Source organism: Mauremys mutica, chromosome 9 (genome assembly GCF_020497125.1).
Source record: "Mauremys mutica isolate MM-2020 ecotype Southern chromosome 9, ASM2049712v1, whole genome shotgun sequence".
Lineage (NCBI taxonomy): Eukaryota > Metazoa > Chordata > Testudines > Geoemydidae > Mauremys > Mauremys mutica.
This window is the reverse complement of record NC_059080.1, coordinates 55,877,546-55,899,274: the sequence shown is the minus strand read 5'-3', so window position 1 is coordinate 55,899,274 and position 21,729 is coordinate 55,877,546. Positions and strand designations below refer to the sequence as shown.

The window sequence follows — 21,729 nt, the reverse complement described above, 5'->3', positions numbered from 1 at the left end:
TCTCAGCAGTGTCAGAGGAGAATTTCTGTTAGTTTTTTTTCTCTCTCTATTATGTGTTTGCCCTAATCTATGATACATGGCATGACATGAGCAGGCTGTAGCCCATATCCTCCTTGTTATAAATTATAAAATTTAAAAAGTAGCCCTGTTAATCTAGCAAGAATTAGTCATAAACCCCTTACTCCTTGCAGCTTGATTGTTACCGCTTGTGCAGGGATGTGCAAGCAACCTTCTCCTCCCCCATGTCCAACCACTTAGCACGGACATGGGCCACGTAGGCATAGTGGGGAGTGAACCCAAATTAACTCTTAAAATAAAAACAGAGTGAGCATAGGTGGGAACTTGACCTCACTAAACACCTCCAACAGGCTGGGGTTTACAGCAGCTCTTACCATCACCATCTGGCTTCACCAGGTCGAGCATTTGGCACAGTAAGTCATGGAATGGCAATGGCTCGATGCCCATCGCTTCCATCCTCTCACATTGTTCCTCATAAAAATACTCCAGTTCATACATAGACAGTACGCCATCTCCGTCCAAATCCAGGCAGCGGAACCAGTATTCGATACTAAGGAAGAAGAAGAGAATTAGTCTTTTCATGTTGGCAGCATTGCAGAAACCAGCAATATTATCTTAGCCACCAGAGATCGGAGCAGTGCAAGGTCCTCTGTCCTGTACCACATTCACCATGACTGACAGCTAGAATTGCAGAGTAAAAGCAGAGTCTGACAATACCCTCAATTACTCAGGGGTAGGCATTTCCCTATTCTAAAACTGACCTTCAGTGCTGATGATGGGGAGGGGCTGGAGCAGCTTCTAGGGGTTTGGGCAGCACTAACCAAGCACCAATTAAAGTAACCTCTCTGTATAAGTCAGCTAGAGGCAGATCCTGCTGCTTCTTCCCTGAGCACTACAGTAGGTTTGGTGTCTGCACAATGGAGGGGAAGCACAGTGACTGATATTAATGAAGGTACTTGGGCCTATGTTTCCCAGCAAAGGCCCAGTATTCTGTGTTTGCTGTGTCCTGGGGTATGGGCACTGCTCCCTGGTGGGGTTGTCCAAACAGGCTAATTGCCTGCAGTGATCCCTACACATGGGCTATTGACTATCCCTGGGAAACCCCTGGCAGGAGCAAAAGTAGGCCTGGGATTTTTAAAATAGTTCCCTGTGCTCTTTTATGCAAAAGACAAAGCTCTCAAATAACTACTGTGGCTTTAGCTATGGACAAGCCAGGGGCAGGACTGATGGGACTCCAGTTTTTACTCCCCCTCGCCAGTCACTGTCCTAAACAACTCAGTGATTCTGTGTGAGTGGCAGGTCACCTCAGAGGGGAATGCAAGGATAGGCTGTGTAGTATTCTCCCACACCTGCTAGTTCACACATCTACCAAGTGCATGGAATCAGTGGACCCCTGGATTGCAATTTTTGTCATGCTCCCCACAGCCATTCACCACAATATGTAATCCCAGTTCTGAAAGGCATGTCCCATACCCTCATTGTTTCTATAACGGAGTCAGTACTAGGCAAGTATCTGGCAGGAGGGCAGTGGAGTGGTGGCAGTCAGGAGAACTGTTCTGCTCTAGCAGCATCCTACTGAGTCTCCCTCTTTGTTACCACCTCCTTCCCACTCACCCAAGTCACTGACCTATACTAAGAGTGTACAAATCGGTGCAGGAAACACCTCTCTGATAAGCAGCATCCCTAAAAAATCAGCACACATCAGAACCCCAAAAGTCAGGGTCCTCTGCTCAGGGAAAATTACTGAGACAGCAACACATGTTGCTTAGATTAGTGCAGCTCTTTAATACCACATTGACAATGTTTGTATAACACTCAGGGATGGAGCTATGCCCCATTCTCGGTCTGTGCTTTCCTGCCACCTCCTCTTCCCCAGGGTGTGGCAAGAACAGGAGCGGCACTCAATCCTGCAAAACAGGCAGATGCATTATTGGACAAGGGTGTCTGGAAAGCACTGGTTGCTAAAGCCCTCAAGCTCACTCACTTCACAGCCAGAGGGATGGATTGTGGTTGGCAGCCCTCTGGGAGGGCAAAGTGGCCTCCTGCCAGGCACTGCTGCCACCAGCTGGATGCTGACCTGGCGGCAGAAGAAAGCTGGCATCCAGCGCAAGCTGCGATCCTTATATGACATCAGGCGAGGGCTCAAGTGAGAGGAGCTTTTCTGGGGTGATATAGGCATGCAGGGGCTGGACAGTCATGTGGGGAAGCAAAATGGTTTGCTGGTGCCCAGGTCCTTCACCCACTCCTGCGCAGCAGCCTCCATGCCAGAGAGAGCTCTGCCTGCCTCCCTGCACCTTGGGAGCTCCATGATGGCCAGAGGCCTCATGCCCGCTGGCAGCGTTTGCACATAGTCCTCTATGCAGGCAAGGTGAGGAAGGGCCCTGCTGAGGAAAGTGAAACAGGAGGCACTGAATTTAGCAGCTGGTGGTGAAGCCACAGCCACTTCAGCCTAAACCTTGCTGGGAGGGGGAGAGGGCGGCACCTTCAGTAGGCAGTTGGGAGCATCCACTGCTGTTACGGCTCAGCTAGCGGCCTCTTACCCTTGGAGGGGTGCTGGGACATGGGGCAGTCAGGGGTCCTGTCCTCTGTCCAGGCATAAGTCGTGCTGAGGCCAGCAGCAGGGCCTGCCTGCTAGTGGTGATGATGGCATGGAGCAAACAAATGGAAGCTTCTCCCACCTCCTCAGCCCTGCTCCTTGCATGTATCCTTAGGCAAACATGGGGCAAGGGACAGAGTGGGGTGTGGTGGGAAGTTTTGTGACCACCGATAAAATCCAGGGGCAAGAGAAAAGGTCACTTTAAAAGCAAAGTCTGTTTTTACCCAGTTTTCCACTAGCGAAGGCAAGTTATCTGTGCAGGGTGATCCAGCAAGTCAATGTCTTACCTCCCACTGCAAGCCAGGCTCATCCTGGTTCACAGGCCTTTGCACTAACGAGCAGGTCCCAGTCTCCTGTAATCCCAGGAGCTTTCTGCATGTCTCTCTCCACACCCTTCCTAGAAGTCCTACCTTGTGGGGCTCCTTTTGTCTTCTTCAGCAATGAGGAGCCACACAAAATCTGCATAGCTCAGCTGTCCCTCTTTCTGCGCTTCGTTGCCTCTGAAAGACCCAAAACACCTTCTAAATTATAACATGAACACACAGCCAAAAGCAGTCAGAACACCGTCCGGGGAGCGAGTTGGGAATTTTCATACACCTGGAAAACACCCATGCTTGTTCTTTTAGGCCAGTAGGAGTGTGTTACTATTGGTCGGCCCCTCCCACACCTGAACTTGCTCAGGGGTGAGAAGTGCTCCTGAGAGCAGCTACTGCATTCGCAGTCCTACTGTCACTGCAAAGACAAAGTTGCTTTTGAAGTATTTCCCCCCAAAACAGTTAGGAGCTTTTATTTTAAAGGAGCTTTTGTAATTGTGCCCTCCAGCTGCCTGACACTGACACTGCTGTAGGACTAGGAGACACACACATACATGAAGTGTACGCACCTGTCCCCTCTCCTGTGGCCCACAGCGATGCATTTGGGAACTGTGCTAATTTGACAGGGTTTTATTTATTTTTAAAATCACCCTCTGGTCCCTCTCTTCCTTTTCAGACTGGCCCTATCCTGTGACGGATACGCTAGCCCCTTGCCCTCTCAATGGGACAGGGAATGTATGAGGATACCTTGCATTTCTGCCTAAGGCTGACAGGATTCCTGTTCTAGTTTTTGCTTCCTTCCATTTCTCCATTTAATTCTCCAGCCAGGGTGCTATACCTTACCTCACCACTGCTCCACTGAATATCCTCTCAATAATCCTGGTTGATAAAGCTGGAAATGAAGAAAATGAAGCATCAATACACAGGCACTGTTAGCCTCATGGGCTATCGGACCTCTGTGGGTGTGGTCAATCTGTATGAAGTCATTATCCCACAGCTAAAAGGACGGGCAACGAACACGGCCTGCGTGGCCATTTTAGTACAGCCCAAACTTTAATAGCCTTGCAAACAGTAGCAATTAACCATCCAAGTCTCTCTCACTCTCTGTCGCTTCCTGTGCCTAGCCTGGCAACACAACTACTCTCCCGCTAGAATGTGGCAGCTCCAGATTATCTAGGTATAAGACTTTGGAAACATGCCCCATTAGTGCTATTCGCACTACTGGGACTTGTGCCAGAGTGGGATGAGCACTTGTGGCACGAGAGCATGAAGGGTAGCTCAGCACATTTATCTCAACAAAAGAAACTCAGCGTCTTTACCTCTATGGTGGAACATTGAAACCCTGCACCTCCATAACAAGAGCTGGGTGAACACTGGTGTTTTTGGTTTGCTGGCAATGTTGAATAATTGAAAAAATATTTCATTTTGGGTGGAAATTTTCAGTGAATCAAAAAGTCTGAGCTGGGTCAAAACACACTATGCAGTTGCGCCATTTCTAAAAACACATCTATTTTTGTTAGTTCAATGAACCAATTCAGTGAACTAGACATAAATTTGCAAAAAGGATTGGGTCACCTGAAACTACATTTTTTCTTTCGTCAAATTCATTATTTGCTGAAAAAAAGGTCACCGAGCTGCACGCACAGCCCTGCCAGGGACTGTCTGTCTCTCCCCACCATCCTGCCACAATTTAACAGTAGTGGCTGTCAGGATTTACCAGGTTACTGTGATTATTTTTTACAACACTCAGGCCTGGTCTACACTAGAGAGGGTGGAATTGATCTAAATTATGCAACATCAGCTAGGTGAATAATGTAGCTGAAGTCAACGTACTTAGATCTACTTACTGCAGTGTCTTCACTGCGGTAAGGCGACGGCTGACACTCTCCCATCGACTCTGTCTGTGCCTCTCACCCTGGTGGAGTACTGGAGTCAACAGGAGAGCACTCAGTGGTCGATTTATTGCATCTAGACTAGACACGATAAATCAACCCCCACTGGATCAATTGCTGCCTGTCAATCCAGAGGGTAAAGTAGACAAGTTGTTACTGCAGAACACTTTCTAGCACATAGTGAAGTACTTGCCTAAATAACTGGCCCTCACCTACAGCTCTCACAGTATGCCAGCACGGTCCATTCGGGGCGGCAGTATCCTTTATTCACGCAGGGTGGCTTCACCCCATGCAGAAGACTGCTGAAGGACTAGCATTACTTAGGCATCCCGAGTTCAAGAGCTGCTCTTGGCTAGTGCCAAAGCTGGCAGGGCCTGAAAAGTAGGCCGGTTGCAGAGAGGAGTGCAGGCTACAGCCTATGAGCAGCTGGTATAAGTGCTTTGGGGAGGCTAAGAAATGCTGGACGTGGCGCACCTCCCTTTGGAGGCACACTGGCCCATCGCCTTTGGCGCGTCACCCCCACCCCTGCTCCACCTCTTCCTCTGAGGCCTCCTTGCCCGCCGCTTGCTCCTATCTGCCCTCTCCCCCGCAATCGCTCACCTTTATGGCAGGAGGGGGCAGAAAGGAGTGAGAGGTGAGGGGAGCTTGGGAGAGGGGTGGAGAGATGGGAGTGGCAGGCAGGGGGGCCTCGGGGGAAGAGGCAAAGTGGGGACAGAAAGAGGCAGAGTGGGTGGGGGGCAAAGCCTCAGTAAGTGGAGAGGCCGAGTGGGAGCAGGGCCTCTGGGGAAGCGGGGGTGGAGCGTGGATCAGGCCTCGCAGGTAGGAGGCTGAGCTGCGGTGGGGCCTTAGGGTGGAGCAGGGAGCAGGGGCCATGGTCCAGGCCCTGGTGCCCCCCACCCCACAAATCTAGGAAGCTTCCGGAACTTGCCCCAGCCTCCCCAAACACATATATATAGTGTAATTAGATTTTCAGAAAACCTTTGACAAGGTGCCTCACCAAAGGCTCTTAAGCAAAGTATGCTATCATGGGCTAAGAGGGAAGGTCCTCTCATGGATCAGTAACTGGTTAAAAGATAGGAAACAAAGGGTAGGAATAAATGGTCAGTTTTCAGAATGGAGAGAGATAAATAGTGGTGTCCCCCAGGGTGTACTGGGACCAGTCCTATTCAACATATTCATATATGATCTGGAAAAAGGGGTAAACAGTGAGGTGGCAAAATTTGCAGATGATACTGCTCAAGATAGTTAAGTCCCAACCAGGCTGTGAAGACCTACAAAAGGATCTCACAAAACTGGGTGACTGGGCAACAAAATGGCAGATGAAATTCAATGTTGATAAATGCAAAATAATGCACATTGGAAAACATAATCCCAACTATACATATAGTATGATGTGATCTAAATTAGCTGTTACCACTCAAGAAAGATCTTGGAGTCATTGTGGATGGTTCTCTGAAAACATCCACTCAACATGCAACTGCAGACAAAAAAGTGAACAAAATGTTGGGAATCATTAAAAAAGGGATAGGTAATGAACAGAAAGTATCATATTGCTTCTATATAAATCCATGGTATGCCCACATCTTGGATACTGCATGTAGATATGGTCGCCCCATCTCAAAAAAGATATATTGGAAAAGGTTCTGAAAAGGGCAACAAAAATAATTAGGTAAGACTGGGACTTTTCAGCATGGAAAAGAGATGACTAAGGGGAGATATGATAGAGGTCTATAAAATAATGACTGATGTGGAGAAAGTAAATAAGAAAGTGTTATTTACTCCTTCTCATAACACAAGAACTAGGTGTCACCAAATAAAATTAATAGGCAGCAGGTTTAAAACAAACAAAAGAAAATATTTTTTCACGTAACACAGTCAACTTGTGGAACTCCTTGCCAGAGGATGTCGTGAAGGCCAAGACTATAACAGGGTTCAAAAAATAACTAGATAAGTTCATGGAGTATAGTCCATCAATGGCTATTAACCAGGATGGGCAGGGATGGTGTCCCTAGCCGCTTGACGATTACTGTTCTGTTCATTCCCTCTGGGGCACCTGGCATTGGCCACTGTCAGAAGACAGGATATTGGGCAAGATGGACCTTTGGTCTGACCCAGTATGGCCATTCTTATGTTCTTAATTAAGGAGTCAGGGGAGGCAGGGAGTGCTCCCACCAGTCCTGGTTAAATCACAGGCTTCACAGCCTTATACACTGAGAAGCTGTATTAGTGGAGAAGGGGAAGTGCAGGCCCGACAAGGTCCCTCTGTCACAAAACCAGATGGGATTCCCCTCTGGAGCCACAAGGCCCATAACAGCCTTTCCCCTCTTCCAGCCAAGAGAGAACGTGCCTCAGTGCACCTTCCCAGAACAGGCCTGGACCTCAGGCAGGCACCTGGGCTAGCACTGGAGAGAGCTCAGGAAGTGGATCCGAGGAGTGAGGCTAAAGGTCACTGGGTGAATGAATAAGGGAAGTGGGAGGCTAGTGCACTACTGGAAGGGGCAAAAGCTGAGGATTAAATGCATTTAAAATGTGAATGTGCAGCAAGGTAAAGAAAGGGTTGAGCAGGATTTGGAGGCGATGGTTTATGTACATAGATATTTAAACTGGCTCCTTCTGCTGGGGCCACAGGCTACACAGCCTCCCATTGGGAGATGCCTTCAGCATGGGAACTAAGGCCTACTCCTGACTCCACATCGCTGTGGGAGAACCCTCCTCCCACCCCTAGACTGAGTGCTTGGCTCCTGAATCTTGTGTCCAGCCTGAAGTTAAGTAATGATGGTGCCTTTCCATTGGGTCTAATTGTAAGCTGGTGTTGTTTCCACAAGCAGAGAGGCAAGACGGGGCACCTTTTGCTTTGTCCAGAACACTGCCCCCGTGCTTTGTGCTCCCACTGGATACATGGAAGATGTGTGGGTTGCAGCTGGTGCTGTTGTTGGGTTTATGGAGGGCCACCAAGGAGACTGGGATCCTGAGCTTGCATAAGAAAATGTAGCAGCTCCCACACCAACCGCTCCCACCCCTGCAGCTGGGACATGGCTAAGTTGCCCTCACCTCAGGGACCTCCATGTGTTCTTGAGATCCTGCTCCTAGGTACAAAGCTTCTTCAGGGCCATTTCCAACTCCCCACTCTCAACTATCACTTCAGTCTCTTGCCTCTCGCTCCACAGCAAAGTACAGAGCCAGCTGCTTGTCCCTCTTGCTGTTTTCTAAGCTGTACCTCCTCTGCTGAACTGCATTGTCCACCTGTGGCCAGAGGCCAGGGGATTTAGCATCATTACAGACCCCACTACGTAGAAGCCCTTATTGTCTATTGCAGTTCCCCTTCCCCCAGCCCTAAAAATGGCTCTGTCAATTAGCACCAAGTGAAGTCCAGCACGGCCCCAGTTACATCGCTGTGGCACCAAATTCGCCATTTAAAATATAACTTCCCAGGAAGGCAAGGCTTACCTTTTCCCACAACTTTTACAGGTTTCTGTTACCACCTTCCTCAGCACATGTCCCAGCCTAGGGGATCAACTCACCTTGATCATTGTATCTAGCCAGATCCTTCTGGCTAATGTAGAGGTCATGGTCAGTGTCCAGCTCCCAGAATTTACAGTAGATGACATAGAAGTGCTCATAGGAGAAGTAGTCTGTGATTTGGTTTATGTCATCCTCTTCCTCCAAGAGGGCAAGAGTCTGAAATGGCATGAGTTGGATGGGAAGTTAATTCTAGACTAGATAGGGAGATGCCAGCAATTGCCTGGGTACCAGGGCGCTGGCACAGAGGGTGAATTACACATTGTGAAATAATCCACCTCTGAAATGTAACTCTTTTCCATTTGCCAGCTGATATGCAAATACACTAATCATTTACCGGGGAATAAGCAAGAACAGTGAATGACAGACATCCTTGTTCAGAAACGGATCTCCTGGCATGTGAGTATGGATGTCTGCATAAAAAAATGCTCATCCCCAGAGAGTCCTGTAAACACCACCACTTTCATGTGAGTGTTCAGGAATAATGAACACAAGCAGGGCGGGGCAGAGGGAGCACCAAACAGCTATCTGGAATTGGCCCCAATGTCTGCATTCACTGCCTTCTATCAGCCTGAGACACTCAGTGACATTAGCACCATGAGTCTTCAAATCTCAGAAGGAACTGGGGCACATCCTTTGCCAGAAAACAATGGGCCCTGGAGCAACGTCTCAAGGCTTTGTAGTCTCAGCACCTCTCAACATTTGCATGTTGGGATCACACCAGGGCTTTACCAATTTATCTCCCTAGCTTCCCATCCCTGGTTTCAGTGCCAGCAAGAGGCAAGATGGTCACTTCAGTCTGATAAAGTATGGTCTTAAAGAAAATGAAAAGGCCAGGGGGTCTAGGGATTGCTTTTCTCCCTCCTTCTTGTCACCCCCATATCTCTTGGTGCTTAAGAGTTTTAGATTCTCTAAGATGGAGTCTGAGAATCTGGGGGAGTCAGGGGTTAGTGTTTCTAGACAGTTTCTTGCCACAGTTGGACAGGTTGGCCTTGGAGGCCTCCTCAGCTTGAGAGTCAAATGCACACAGATCAGCACACAGGACATTTCAGAAATCCAGAGTTATTCCCTTTATTCAGAGGAACCCAACTGAGTTGCACGCTACTTAGACAAAGGACTCTAAAAGCTGGGAGCAGTCTCTCTCCTGCCACGGCCTCCTAGTCCGTGCAATCCCGACATCCCTCTCCCTCAGTCATTCGATGCCTCCCAGACTTCTGAGGAGTCTTTTGAACAGTTACACATTTGATTGTGCCCCACCTAAGTGTAATTCATCCTGCCCCTTCCCTGCTGCCCAGCACCATGGACACCATGTGCATGGAAGGAAAAGTTACTTACCTTGTACAAAAAGAACAGGAGTACTTGTGGCACCTTAAAGACTAACAAATTTATTTTAGCATGAGCTTTCGTGAGCTGCAGCTCACTTCTTCGGATGCATAGAATCTTGTACAGTCACTGGAGTTCTTCAGGATGTTTGTCCCTATGGGGCTCCACTTCAGGTGTGCATGTGCCCCATGTGTCTTCAGCCAGAAATTTGGAAGCAGTGCCTGTTTAGTCCACACATGTGTCCTAGCTAACCTTGTGCCTAAAACTGAGGGTACACAGGCCATGTCAGACAAACTGCCTTCAGTTCCTTCTCTGCCGCAAAGGCAAAAACTCCAAAGCAGAGGAGAAGGAGGGTGGTTAATGGAGGAACTCTAGTTCCTATACTGTATGGGGTAAGTAACCTCTCCTTCTTCTTCGAGTAGTGAGCCTATGGGTGTGCCATTTCAGGTGACTTCCTGCTACAGGAAGTGGGTGCTTCGGACCCCGGTCTCAGACTGTTCGAAGAACAGCAGTACCAAAAGCAGTGTTTGCTCTACCAGTGTGCACTAGTGTGAAATGTTTCAAAAAGGTGTGAACTGAAACACACACAGCAGCTTTGAAGATTTCTGCATTGGGAACACTCTTCAACAGAGCTACATTTGTAGACTGGGCTATAACACAAGGAGGAAGCTGAATATTAGCGGCCTCACAGGAAGAGGGCATGCAACCAGAAAGCCACTTGGAGAGTCTTTGGGTTGGGATAGGGGCCCCTTTAACTTTGTGTGCAAAACAGACAAACAATTTGGGGGAGGGCCCTAGGGGATTTAGTCCTGTCCAAGTAGAAAACCAACACTCTCCCGACAACCAAGGTGAGAAGGGAGGCTTCTTCTCAAGTCTGGTGAGGTTTAGAGTAAAAAATGGAAATTTAATGTCCTGATTGATTTGAAAGTCTGAGGTTACCTTGGGCAAAAAGCAAAGATGTGATCAGAGAGATACTTTCTCCCTATAAAAATGGTAAAGGGGGGTTCAGCCATTAGAACCCCTAACTTGCTGATCCCTCTAACTGCTACAATGCAGTCTGCATGGACAAGAGAAGCAAGAAACATTTAGCCAGTAGCTCAAAGGAGGATGGCTTCATCAGCTAATTGAGGATGAGATTCAGGTCCCATCCCGGGACAGATTGCCTGATATGTGGGAAGAGATTCATTAAACGTTTAATAAATTGAGATGTGGTGGGGTGAGCAAATACCGAAACCCCCTAAACAGGGAAATGGATGCTGTGATAGCTGCTAAATGGACTTTAACAGAACTCAGAGACAGTTCTTCATGACTAAAAGGTAAACCAGAATGTGAGCTGGGGAGAATCAATATGGGACAGACCCTGTTGGGTACACCAGTGGTGGAATCTCTTCCATTTCTGTTGGTATGTTTTCCTCATGGATGCTTTTCTACGTGCAGTAACACCTCTTGCGCCTCTTTCAAACAGTCCATGTCTACCTGAGAGACAGCTAGCAGTCAAGCCTTGAGATGCAGTGCTCCAAGGTTGGGGTGAAGAACCTTCCTTGAGTCCTGGATCAGTAGGTCTGGTACTAGTGGTAACCATAGTGCAGGACAAGAGGAGGGGCGAACCAAATATGAGAATCATATTTGTCATGACCAAGCCTGTGCAATTAGAATGACTCTCGCTTTGGCCTGATTGATTTTGTTTAGGCCTCTGAGGAGTAATAGCATCAGGGGATAGGCATAGAGGATGGATTTCTTCTCCATCAAAAAATGAGGAAGGCATGTCCCAGAGAATGACAACCCAGACCCACTCTTAAGCAGAATTTCCAGCATTTTCTGTTGGTGGCAGTAGTAAAGACATCTATTTCCAGAGCCCTCCAGTGAAGGAATATCCCCTTGAGAATCGCTGATCTCCCACTCATGATCCTGGCAGAAGTGCCTGCTCAGGCTAAGGCAGGGGTAGGCAACCTATGGCATGGGTGCCAAAGGCGGCACGCGAGCTGGTTTTCAGAGGCACTCACATTGCCCAGGTCCTGGCCACCGATCGGGGGGCTCTACATTTTAATTAAATTTTAAATGAAGCTCCTTAAACATTTAAAAAACCTTATTTACTTTACATACAACAATCATTTAGTTATATATTATACACTTATAGAAAGAGACCTTCTAAAAACGTTAAAATGTATTACTGGCACGCGAAACCTTAAATTAGAGTGAACAAATGAAGACTCGGCACACCGCTTCTGAAAGGTTGCCAACCCCTGGGCTAAGGTGTTCTAGGGGCCTGGTAAGTATGTGGCTGAGATGAAGATCTGATGGAATAGGCACCAGTTTCACAGCTTCAGTGCTTCTGCACAAAGGGAGGGAGACCTCACTCCTCCCTGGTTATATATGTAGGACATGCTGGCCCTGCTATACATCCTGACTCTGATGGATTGGCCTTTGATCATAGGTAAGAAGCGTTTGCACTCATTCGGACCACTCTGAGCTCCAGCAGGCTGATGTGGAGAATCGATTCTTGAGCAGCCCATTTGCCTCAAATGGTCTGACTTTGAATATAAGCTCCCCACCCTACTAGAGATGTGTCTGTTTCTATGGTTGCAGAGTGAAGGGGATTCCTGTACACACCTTGTTAAGGTCTTTCCACCAATTGAGTAAGTTCAGAAAGTCTCAAGAAGCTGACACTAACTTGCCCAGACTGTGTTTGTTGGGAGTGTAAATGGTAGCAGCAAAGATATAACCTGGCATGTAGTGTAGAAAGGTGCAGGCAGCCATAACCCAAGCCTTGTAAACAAATCCTGGCCATTGTCTCTGGGTTCATTTGAACCTGAGAAATGAGGCTTGTCAGTGTGATAAATCTGTCTACAAGTAGGTAATCTCTGGATATCGTGGTGTCCAAGGTGGCTCCTATATATGCTGTTCATTAAATTGGTGCCAAAGTGGACATTTCTCTGTTGAGCTGAAGTCCCAGAACATCAAATGGGCTATGGTCTTTGTGACTGCAGAGTGAACTTGGCTGTAAGAGGGGCCCTTGAGGAGCCACCTGCTGAGATGGGGGAAAACGACCATTATGACTGTGCTGCCACCACTGCCTCAACCTTCATAAAAACCCTGGGGGTGGCAGAGAGTCTGAAGGGGAGCACTCAATATTGAAAGTGATGCTGACCGATCATGAATTGCAAGAATTGCTTGTGAGCCAGGTGTATCACAGTAAGAAAGTATACACGCTGGAAGCTGAGGGCTGCAAATCAGTCCTCTAGATCTATAGATGGTTTTATTGCTGCCAGTCTCACCATCCTGAGTTTCTGTCCCTGGATGAAGTTCTTCAAAACTCTGAGACCTAAGATTGGTCTCCACCCATCCTTCTTTTTGGGAACTAGAGAGTACTTGGAGTAGAACTCCTTTCCTCTGCTGGCTTGAATGGCTCCTATGTGAAGAAGGGATTGAACTTCTTGTCTCAGAAGACATTTATGAGATGGGTCCCTGAAAAGGGATAGAGAAAGGGAGTAGGAATGGAGATTAAATTGATGGGAGTAGCCCGAGGTTACAAATTCCAACACCATCTGTTCCCAAGATCTTTGAAAATGGGAGAGACGATTCCCAAAGGGTTGGGAATGGGGAGGTTAGAACACCACAGCCATAGATCTGAGGGATAGGGTGGTTCCCAACCTATGACCAAGGCATTAAAATGGATGCTTGCCTGCTAAGCAAGGCTGTGATGCTGTCATGGCAGAGGTTAAGCTCTTCTCTTTTGAAACCTAGTATTTTTCTTAGGTGGTTCTGATAATCAATGGTAAACCAGGAACTGAACAGGGTGAGACCTCTGTACTCATAGATTCATAGATTTTAAGATGAGAAGAAACCATCATGATCATCTGGTCTGACCTTCTGCAAATTGCGGGCCACAGAACCTCACTTCTGTGATAGACCCCGAACCACTGAGTGAGTTATTGAAGTCCTCAAATCATGATTTAAAGACTTCAAAGTTACAGAGAATCCACCATTTACACTAGTTTAAACCTGCAAGTGGAACATTCCCCATGCAGCAGAGGAAGGTGAACCTCTCCCACCCCTGGGTCTCTGCCAATCTGACCCAGGGGAAAGTTCCTTCCCAATCCCAAATATTGCGATCAGTTAGACCCTGAGCATGTGGGCAAGACTCACCAGCCAAACACCTCAGAGTCTTCCCAATCTAGTGTCCCATCTCTGGCCACTGGTGATATTTGCTGCTAGCAATTGCAGATCGGCTACCTGCCATTGTAGGCAGTCTTATCATACCATATCCTAGGACTGCACTGGCTTTTTTCACAGCTGGATCATATTGGTGGCTCATACTCATCATGTGATCAATCAATACACTCAGGTCTTTCTCCTCCTCTGTCACTTCCAACTGATAGGTCCCCAGATTATAGCAAAAATTCTTGTTGTTAGTCCCTAAATGTATGACCTTGCACTTTGCACTATTAAACTTCATCCTATTTCTATTACTTCAGTTTACAAGGTTGTCCAGATCTTCTTGTATGATACTCCAGTCCTGCTCCGTATTGGTAATATTTCCCAACTTTGTGTCATCCACAAATTTTATTAGCACACTCCCATTTTTTGTGCCAAGATCAGTAAAAAAAAAAAAAACCAACAACAAAAAAGTTAAATAAGATTGGTCCCAAGACCGATCCCTGAGCAACTCAACTAGTAACTTCCCTCCAACCTGACAGTTCACCTTTCAGTATGACCCATTGTAGTCTCCCCTTTAACCAGTTCCTTATCCACCTTTCAAATCTCATATTAATCCCCATCTTCTCCAATTTAACTAATCATTTCCATGTGGAACTGTATCAAATGCCTTACTGAAATCCAGGTAGATTAAATTTACTGCATTTCCTTTGTCTAAAAAATCTCAAAGAAGGCGATTAGTTGGTCTGGCACAATCTACCTTTTGTAAAACCATGTTGTATTTTATCCCAATTATCATTAACCCTTCTGTCCTTAACTACTTTCTCGTTCAAAATTTGTTCCAAGACCTTGTATACAACTGAGGTCAAACTAACAGGCCTGTAGTTTCTCTGATCACTTTTTTTCCTTTTCTTAAAAACAGGAACTTTATTAGCAATTCTCCAGTCATAAGATATGACCCCTGAATTTACAGATTAATTAAAAATCCTTGCTATTGGGCTTGCAATTTCATGTGCCAATTCCTTTAATATTCTTGGACGGAAATTATCTGGGACCACTTATTTCATCCCATTAGGCTGTTTGAGTTTGACTTCCACCTCAGATGTGGCAATTTCTACCTCCATAGCCTCATTCTCATTAGCCACCCTGCTACTACCCCTAAGCTCTTCATTAGTCTTATTAAGAATTAAGGCAAAGTATTTGTTTAAGTGTTGGGCCATGCCTAGATTGTCTTTAATCTCTACCCCATCCTCAGTGCTTAGCAGTCCCACTTCTTTCCTTGTTTTCATTTATATGGCTATAGAACCTTTTATTATTGGTTTTAATTCCCTTTGGAAGGTCCAATTCTGCGTGGCTTTTGGCAGTTCTCACTTTATCCTTACACTTTCTGACCTCCAAGACATAATTTTCCTTGCTGATGCCTCCCATCTTCCATTCCTTGTAGGCTTTCTGCTTTCTCTTAATCACCTGAGATGTTTGTTCATCCAGCTTGGTCTGCAACCCTTCCCTATGAATTTTTCCCCTTGCTTGGGATGTAGGCTTCAGATAGTTTCTGCAACTTTGACTTAAAGTAATTCCAAGCCTCCTCCACATTCACAGCCTTGAGCTGTTCAGTCCAGTCCACTTTCCTAACTTATTCCCTTAATTTTTTATAGTTAGCTCTTTTGAAATCAAGGACCCTACTCACAGATCTTTTTTGTTTAGCCTGCCATTTAGTTTAAACTGAATTAGCTCACAATCACTTGAACCAAGGTTGTCCCTTACAATCAGTTCTTCTATGAGGTCCCCAATACTCACCAATACCAAATCTAAAATGACATCACCTCTTGTTGGTTCAGCAACTATTTGATGAAGAAATCTGTCAGTTATCACATGCAGGAAAATCTACGCCCTACTATTATTGGCTGCACTTGTCCTCCAATCTATATCTGGGAAGTTAAAGTCTCCTGTAATCACACAATCTCCAGTAGTATTTATTTAATTAAAAACATTAAAGAGGTTTCTATCCATATCCAAATTGGATCCCACACCCCAAGCACTAGCTTTCTTCCGTAAAGTGATTTTGGCCCAAACAGACTCGGTTTCATCCATTCCATAACTTCTAATTTCTTTACAGTCCACCTCATCATTAAAGCTGTGACCTTCTGAATTTTTTTTTATTTACATGATGTACATACTGACAGAGGAGAGGGTAGCTCTTGAATCGTTCAAAGAATGCAAGCACTTGTCAGCTGACTTGGTGAACAGCTTCAAATGATATAATGGGAGATTTTTAGTGGTGCTCTGGACCTCTCTCAGGATCGCTGATGATTACAATCAAAATGCACGGTGCATAACAATCACTGTATATATAGAGTGAGCCATCGTGTCAGCTGCACCAGGGAGGCTTGCAATGATGTCCTAGCTAGAAATTGTACCTCTGTGTTTGCTCTCACTGTTCTTAAGGTAGCTGGTCAATAAAGGCATTTCACTTCCCAAAATTGGTGTAATTATGTTTCATGAATTGGTAACTCTAAATTGTAACAGATGGATGTAGATGAATAACTTTTGCCACTGAACAAATGTAATTGTCGCTGATCATTGTCATGTGAAATGGATCTAAAGGGGTGTTGCCTGTTCCCCTTGTTCACAGCACCACTAGTGAGTTTGGGGCTGGGTGCATGAACATGTACTCAGAACACTTAGCAGGAACATAATACTTCTTATTTGCCCTTGTGGGGATATAGTAGCAAATTGTTTTAGGCAATGGAGGAAGCAGTATGGAAAATGTCTATTAGTTTCTGCTAGGTCTCATGGATCTCTTCCAAAGGATTTAGAGGGAATCAGCAATTCTTTTAATGAGTTCCTGGAATAGCTTGAACTCATCTGCATACACAGAAGAGGCATGATAGCCTCCTCAGGTGAGGAGAAAGAGCTGTTGGTCTGAGACCTAAGCTTCTTAATCAACCCTCTTCTCCCTTTCTCCTCAGAGGATTCCACCTGAGGCAAGGACTGAAGTGGAGGGTCTGAAGGAATGGAAGGTTTTCTTCTCAGATGCTCCTTCAGAGTGTAACTGGAGGCCCTAGAGAACTGCTCCCTATCGGCTGCTCACAGATCAACACGATCACTGAGGAGAGGGCTCAGTGTTTCTCTTTTTCAAAGGTTTAGAGGTACCTTGTGAGAAGTCCTCCTGGATGAGCGAATGGCAGTAGCTGAAGTCGATGGCACACTCTGCATATCAGAAGCCCAGTGCACAGGGAGATGTCATAGCCTGGGTCTGACGAAGCCTGCAAGGAGCACTCCATGTGGAGTAGTCTGAGTTCAATCTCCCTGTTCTTTCTTGACCTACTCTCAAAGTCAACACAGACTGTACACCTGGAAAGGATGCGGGTGTCCTGAAGGCAACTAGGATGCCATCATTAATAGGGATAGCACTGGCAAGTTATGCAGGGATTAAACCCAACAGATCTTGGCATATCCTGAGAAAATAAACAAACAGAACTTCTACAGCAAGAAGTCCCCTCAGAAGAGGGGTGGGGAATGAGGCAGTCACAATAAAGAACCCCCAACTATGTATCAGTTACAAAATACTATAATAACTGTTTAACTATTAAACTGCAACAACGCTAAATATTTACAAAAGAGCTAAAATTAAACTAAGGCACTGCAAGTCGTGCTTGGTCTCAGGCCAAGTGCAGTTGAAAAGGAACTGAACGTGGTTCATCTGACACTGCCTTATATAACCTTAGGACAGGAGTTTAGCTAGGGCACATATGTGAACTGAACAGGCACTGCTCCCAAAGGTGCATGGAGGCCATGCACACCGGAAGTAGAGCACTCAAAGGGATATTACTCGACAAACGAATAAACGGGTTCCCAGGAACAATTTATAACCCCTGAATACAGCCTCCCTCACTGAAGAAGGTAAAGGCAGAGTGGGGTTAGCATGGTTGTGTTGGTGATAGGTGCACCTGAGCTGCCTTAACTAGTTTTCAACCTAGTACTTTGCTGTGTGGGGTATAGAAAGAACTAGGCTCATCCTTTCAGAAAGATGCAAGATCTAAATCTTTGTCCTCAATGCAGCATTAGTGAATGTGCTATAGGGACCTACCCTGGGCTAGGCCCTCACTAACCTCCTGCAGTCTCTCTTCAGAACTGGAGTCTCTGGAGAGGCTATAGAAACACAAATATTTTAGAATATGTACTCTTCTTATATTAAGCCAAGAAAATTACATACTTGCAAAAAGTTGCTTTTCCTCATCTCCGTTAGGGTGATTTTACCAGACCAGGATCTATTGACCATGTAGAATATTCTCTGTATAACCTACAAAAAGCAAATAAATTAATAGTTATCTTAAAGACATGCACTGCCTAAATTACACCAGTTTGTAAATCTGAAGTGAACTTATTCATTTGGTTTAAATGATTAAAAGAAAATTTTAATTTACAATTTTGATTTACATGACAATGGACAACCCTCAGATATCCACCCCAAACGCATCACCAAACTCATCCACTTCATCCTCACCCATAACAATTTTACATTCAACAACAAACACTTTGTCCAAACCATGGGAACAGCCTTGGATACTGTTTTGTTACTGGATACTAGGATACTAGGATGGCTCCCCAAAATGCCATCTTCTTCGTGGGCCACCTTGAAAAAGAATTTCTGGACAAATGCACCAAGAAACCAATGATATACCTGAGATACATTGATGATATTTTCATCTTCTGGAGAGACGACTTAAACTTCCTCATAGATCACCACCACAACTTCCACAATCACCCCTTGTCCATTCAACTCTCTCGGGAACACTCTGACACTAGCATCAATTTTATGGACACCACAATCAGCTTCAACAATGGAAACCTTCGGACAACTACATACAAGAAACCCACAGATCATTGCATGTACCTTCATAGATCTAGTAACCACCCCAAACACACCAAAAAATCTGTTATCTACAGCCAGGTACTCAGATACCACAGAATATGCTCCAAGGAGAAAGTCTGGGATGTACACCTTAATATACTCAAAACAACCTTCAAACAGGGACACTTATTCAGAGAACCTGCTTTAATACAGAAATAAATCCCCTCTGACCATGCACCCCTATTCGTCACCTACCACCCCACACCGGAACTCATAGGGGGTATCATCAAACAACTACAACCCATACTAGATGGGAACCACACACTGAAATATTTTTTTTCCTGAACCCTCTCTTCTGGCCTTTTAACAACCACCCAACCTCTCCAAGCTCATCGTCAGAAGCAAGCTCCCAACAGGCCTTTTGATAATAAACTGCTGATGCGCAGCAAACAGGGATGCCCAAGTGAAAAGCATTATTCTGGGTACACATATCATACGTTAACAATGGACATAGCAGAGACAGATTATCTGGCTGGATGTCGCACAGGCGATTGGTCATGTGTTTATGTCATTCAGTCCCCACTGTGACCTCTAGTAATCTGGAGGATGAATGATACGGAGGAGGACAGAAATACCTGTTAAGTGAGCGCAAACAAGAGGTAGTACCTAGATAGCATGATGCTGAGGTCATGTAAACACCCATCCTAGTCTCACTCCCTTCAGCATGAAATAGCCATTTTATTAAAACTTCACATGGTGATGAGCTTAAATGCCAAAATGTGATTAACAGGACAAGGCCAAGCTTAACAGTAGAAACAAGAGCAAAGAAAGACAACTAATAAGTCTGTTCCTAGAAGTTATAGAAGATTACTATTGTGTACAAACCTATTGAACAGGATGGACCAGCTGTTCCAAGTATTCTCTGGTCCTACCAAGATAAACAGATTAAACCAATAGTAGATGGGGGGCTCTCTAACCCAGCCAAACACTGAGTCTTTACTGAACAAGAAAATGATGGCAGTGTCAATGGTGCTAGGTTACCATGGCATAATAAAAAATAATGCCCTCCAGAAACAAATACACATCCTTCAGCAAAGGCTACTCTATGGGTTTGGGCTAGAACTAGAGATAAAATAAGATGTTTTACTTTGCAGAGAATCCAGATTTTTAACCCAAATCACAAACCGAAGAGGTTTAAAGATTGGGGGAGCCATGGAATACATATGGGTGGCCAGCTCCTCAGTGAAGAAACTTTTTTCACTTATTTGGAAATAAAAAACTAGCTTTAATTGGTCCACCCTCCTATGTACCAATACCTTCAAGTTAGACATTATGTTTCTTAACTTTTTGGAAAAGCTGTTTTAAGCTAACTTTAGGAGGAGTGATGGAATCTGGGCAATCAGGAAACAAAAACAAAAAAATAGTTAATTTATATCAATCTTTGCAAACAACTTTCCTAAAAATAGAAAAAGGTCCATATATGACACAATGGGAAAGGAGTTGGATACACAAATGACCTTAGAGAAATGGGATTTAATCTGGAAAAGAGGACCAGCAACCTCAATCTGTAGCATGATAAAAAAAAGTTTATTTAAGATGCTGCTTCAACGGTATCTCACACCAGTGAGGTTAAGAGAGAGAAAGAGAGACTGAATAGGGAGAAATGTTGGAGAAATTGTAGTGAAAGAGGAGTGTGATGGGGTAAACCCCCATTCTGGTCAGGAAAGGGCTAAAGTTCACTTAGGCACATTCACTCCACCTAAATGGTACACCTCTACCCCAATATAACGCAGTCCTTGGGAGACAAAAAAATCTCACCACGTTATAGGTGAGACCGCGTTATATCAAACTTGCTTTGCCCACCATGTTCCTTGTTCCCTGACCGCCCCCTCCAGAGACCCCCCATCCCTAATCATTCCCAGGACCTCCCAACCCCCCGTCCCCTGACTGCTCCGACCCCTATCCACCCCCCGCCCCCCCGACAGGCACTCACCAGCAGCAGCGGGAAGCAGAGCAGTGTGGCCCCAGTCCGCTCCACTCCGCCAGCTCCCAGCCGTGCGCTCCGCTTCCCGCCGTTGGTGAGTGTGGGGAGGTTGGGGAAAGGATGCCCCTCCGCACCCACCTGCGGCAGGAAGCAGATCGCCACAGCTGGGAGCTGGCGGAGTGGAGCTGGCTGGGGCTGGGCTGCTCCACTTCCCACTGCGGGTGAGTGTGGGGAGGTTGGGGAAAGGACGCCCCCCACACTCACCGGCAGCGGGAAGCAGAGCGAGGCAGCCCCAGACCACTCCACTCTGCCAGCTCCCAGCCACAGCACTCCGCTTCCTGCCGCCAGTGTGTGCGGGTAGGCTGGGGAAAGGACGCACCCCCGTACTCATCTGTGGCGGGAAGCGGAGTGCTGTGGCTGGGAGCTGGTGGAGTGGAGCTGGCTGGGGCCAGGCTGCTCTGCTTCCGCCGCTGCTGGTGAGTGCGGGAGGGATCCCTTCCCTCAAACCCCCTCCCCTGAGCAACACAGTTGGGGCTGGGGCAAGGGAAGCAGAGCAGGCTGCTCCCGGCCCCCCGCTAATCCCCTGGGCCACTCTGGGACTGCGGGGTCCCCAAAAGTGCCCTCCCACAGCTCCTGCCCGCCTGGGAGGGGGGAAAGACCCTGACAGCCCCCAAGATCCTCTGCCCCTTATCAAACCCCTCGGCCCCGGCCTGGTCCGGCACCCTTAACACGCTGCTCAGAGCAGCATGTCAGAGCTTTACCGTGTTATATATGAACCTGCGTTATATCAGGTCACGTTATATCGGTGTAGAGGTGTAATTATATAATTACTTGTCAGCTAGAGAGAGTGAGACTAAAGAAGGATCAGATGATAACACAACAGACATTTGGGCCTTATAAATAGGCTGAGAGAGAGGTCATTCTGGGGCAAGAAGCTATAAGGACCACACAGGCCCATTATCCTGTCTTCTGACAGCAGCAAGTGCCAGATAGGATAGAATATCTAATAATATTGGAAGGGACCTCAGGAGGTCATCTAGTCCAACCCCCTGCTCAAAGCAGGATCAATCCCC

The 21,729-nt window shown here is 46.3% G+C and overlaps 1 protein-coding gene across 3 annotated transcripts in view; it reads right to left on the bottom strand.

The window, feature by feature from the left end:
• The window catches only part of PPP2R3A (protein phosphatase 2 regulatory subunit B''alpha), a 142,591-nt gene that overhangs the window by 21,421 nt on the left and 99,441 nt on the right, over positions 1 to 21,729 (bottom strand). For all 3 annotated transcript variants that reach the window (XM_045031142.1, XM_045031143.1, XM_045031141.1), the window contains 5 exons: positions 18,034 to 18,120; positions 8,342 to 8,498; positions 3,772 to 3,820; positions 3,025 to 3,114; positions 393 to 568 (listed from right to left, as the gene is read on the bottom strand). In XM_045031142.1, the coding sequence (XP_044887077.1) occupies positions 393 to 568; positions 3,025 to 3,114; positions 3,772 to 3,820; positions 8,342 to 8,498; positions 18,034 to 18,120 (559 nt within the window). The remainder of the gene's footprint in view (positions 1 to 392; positions 569 to 3,024; positions 3,115 to 3,771; positions 3,821 to 8,341; positions 8,499 to 18,033; positions 18,121 to 21,729) is intronic.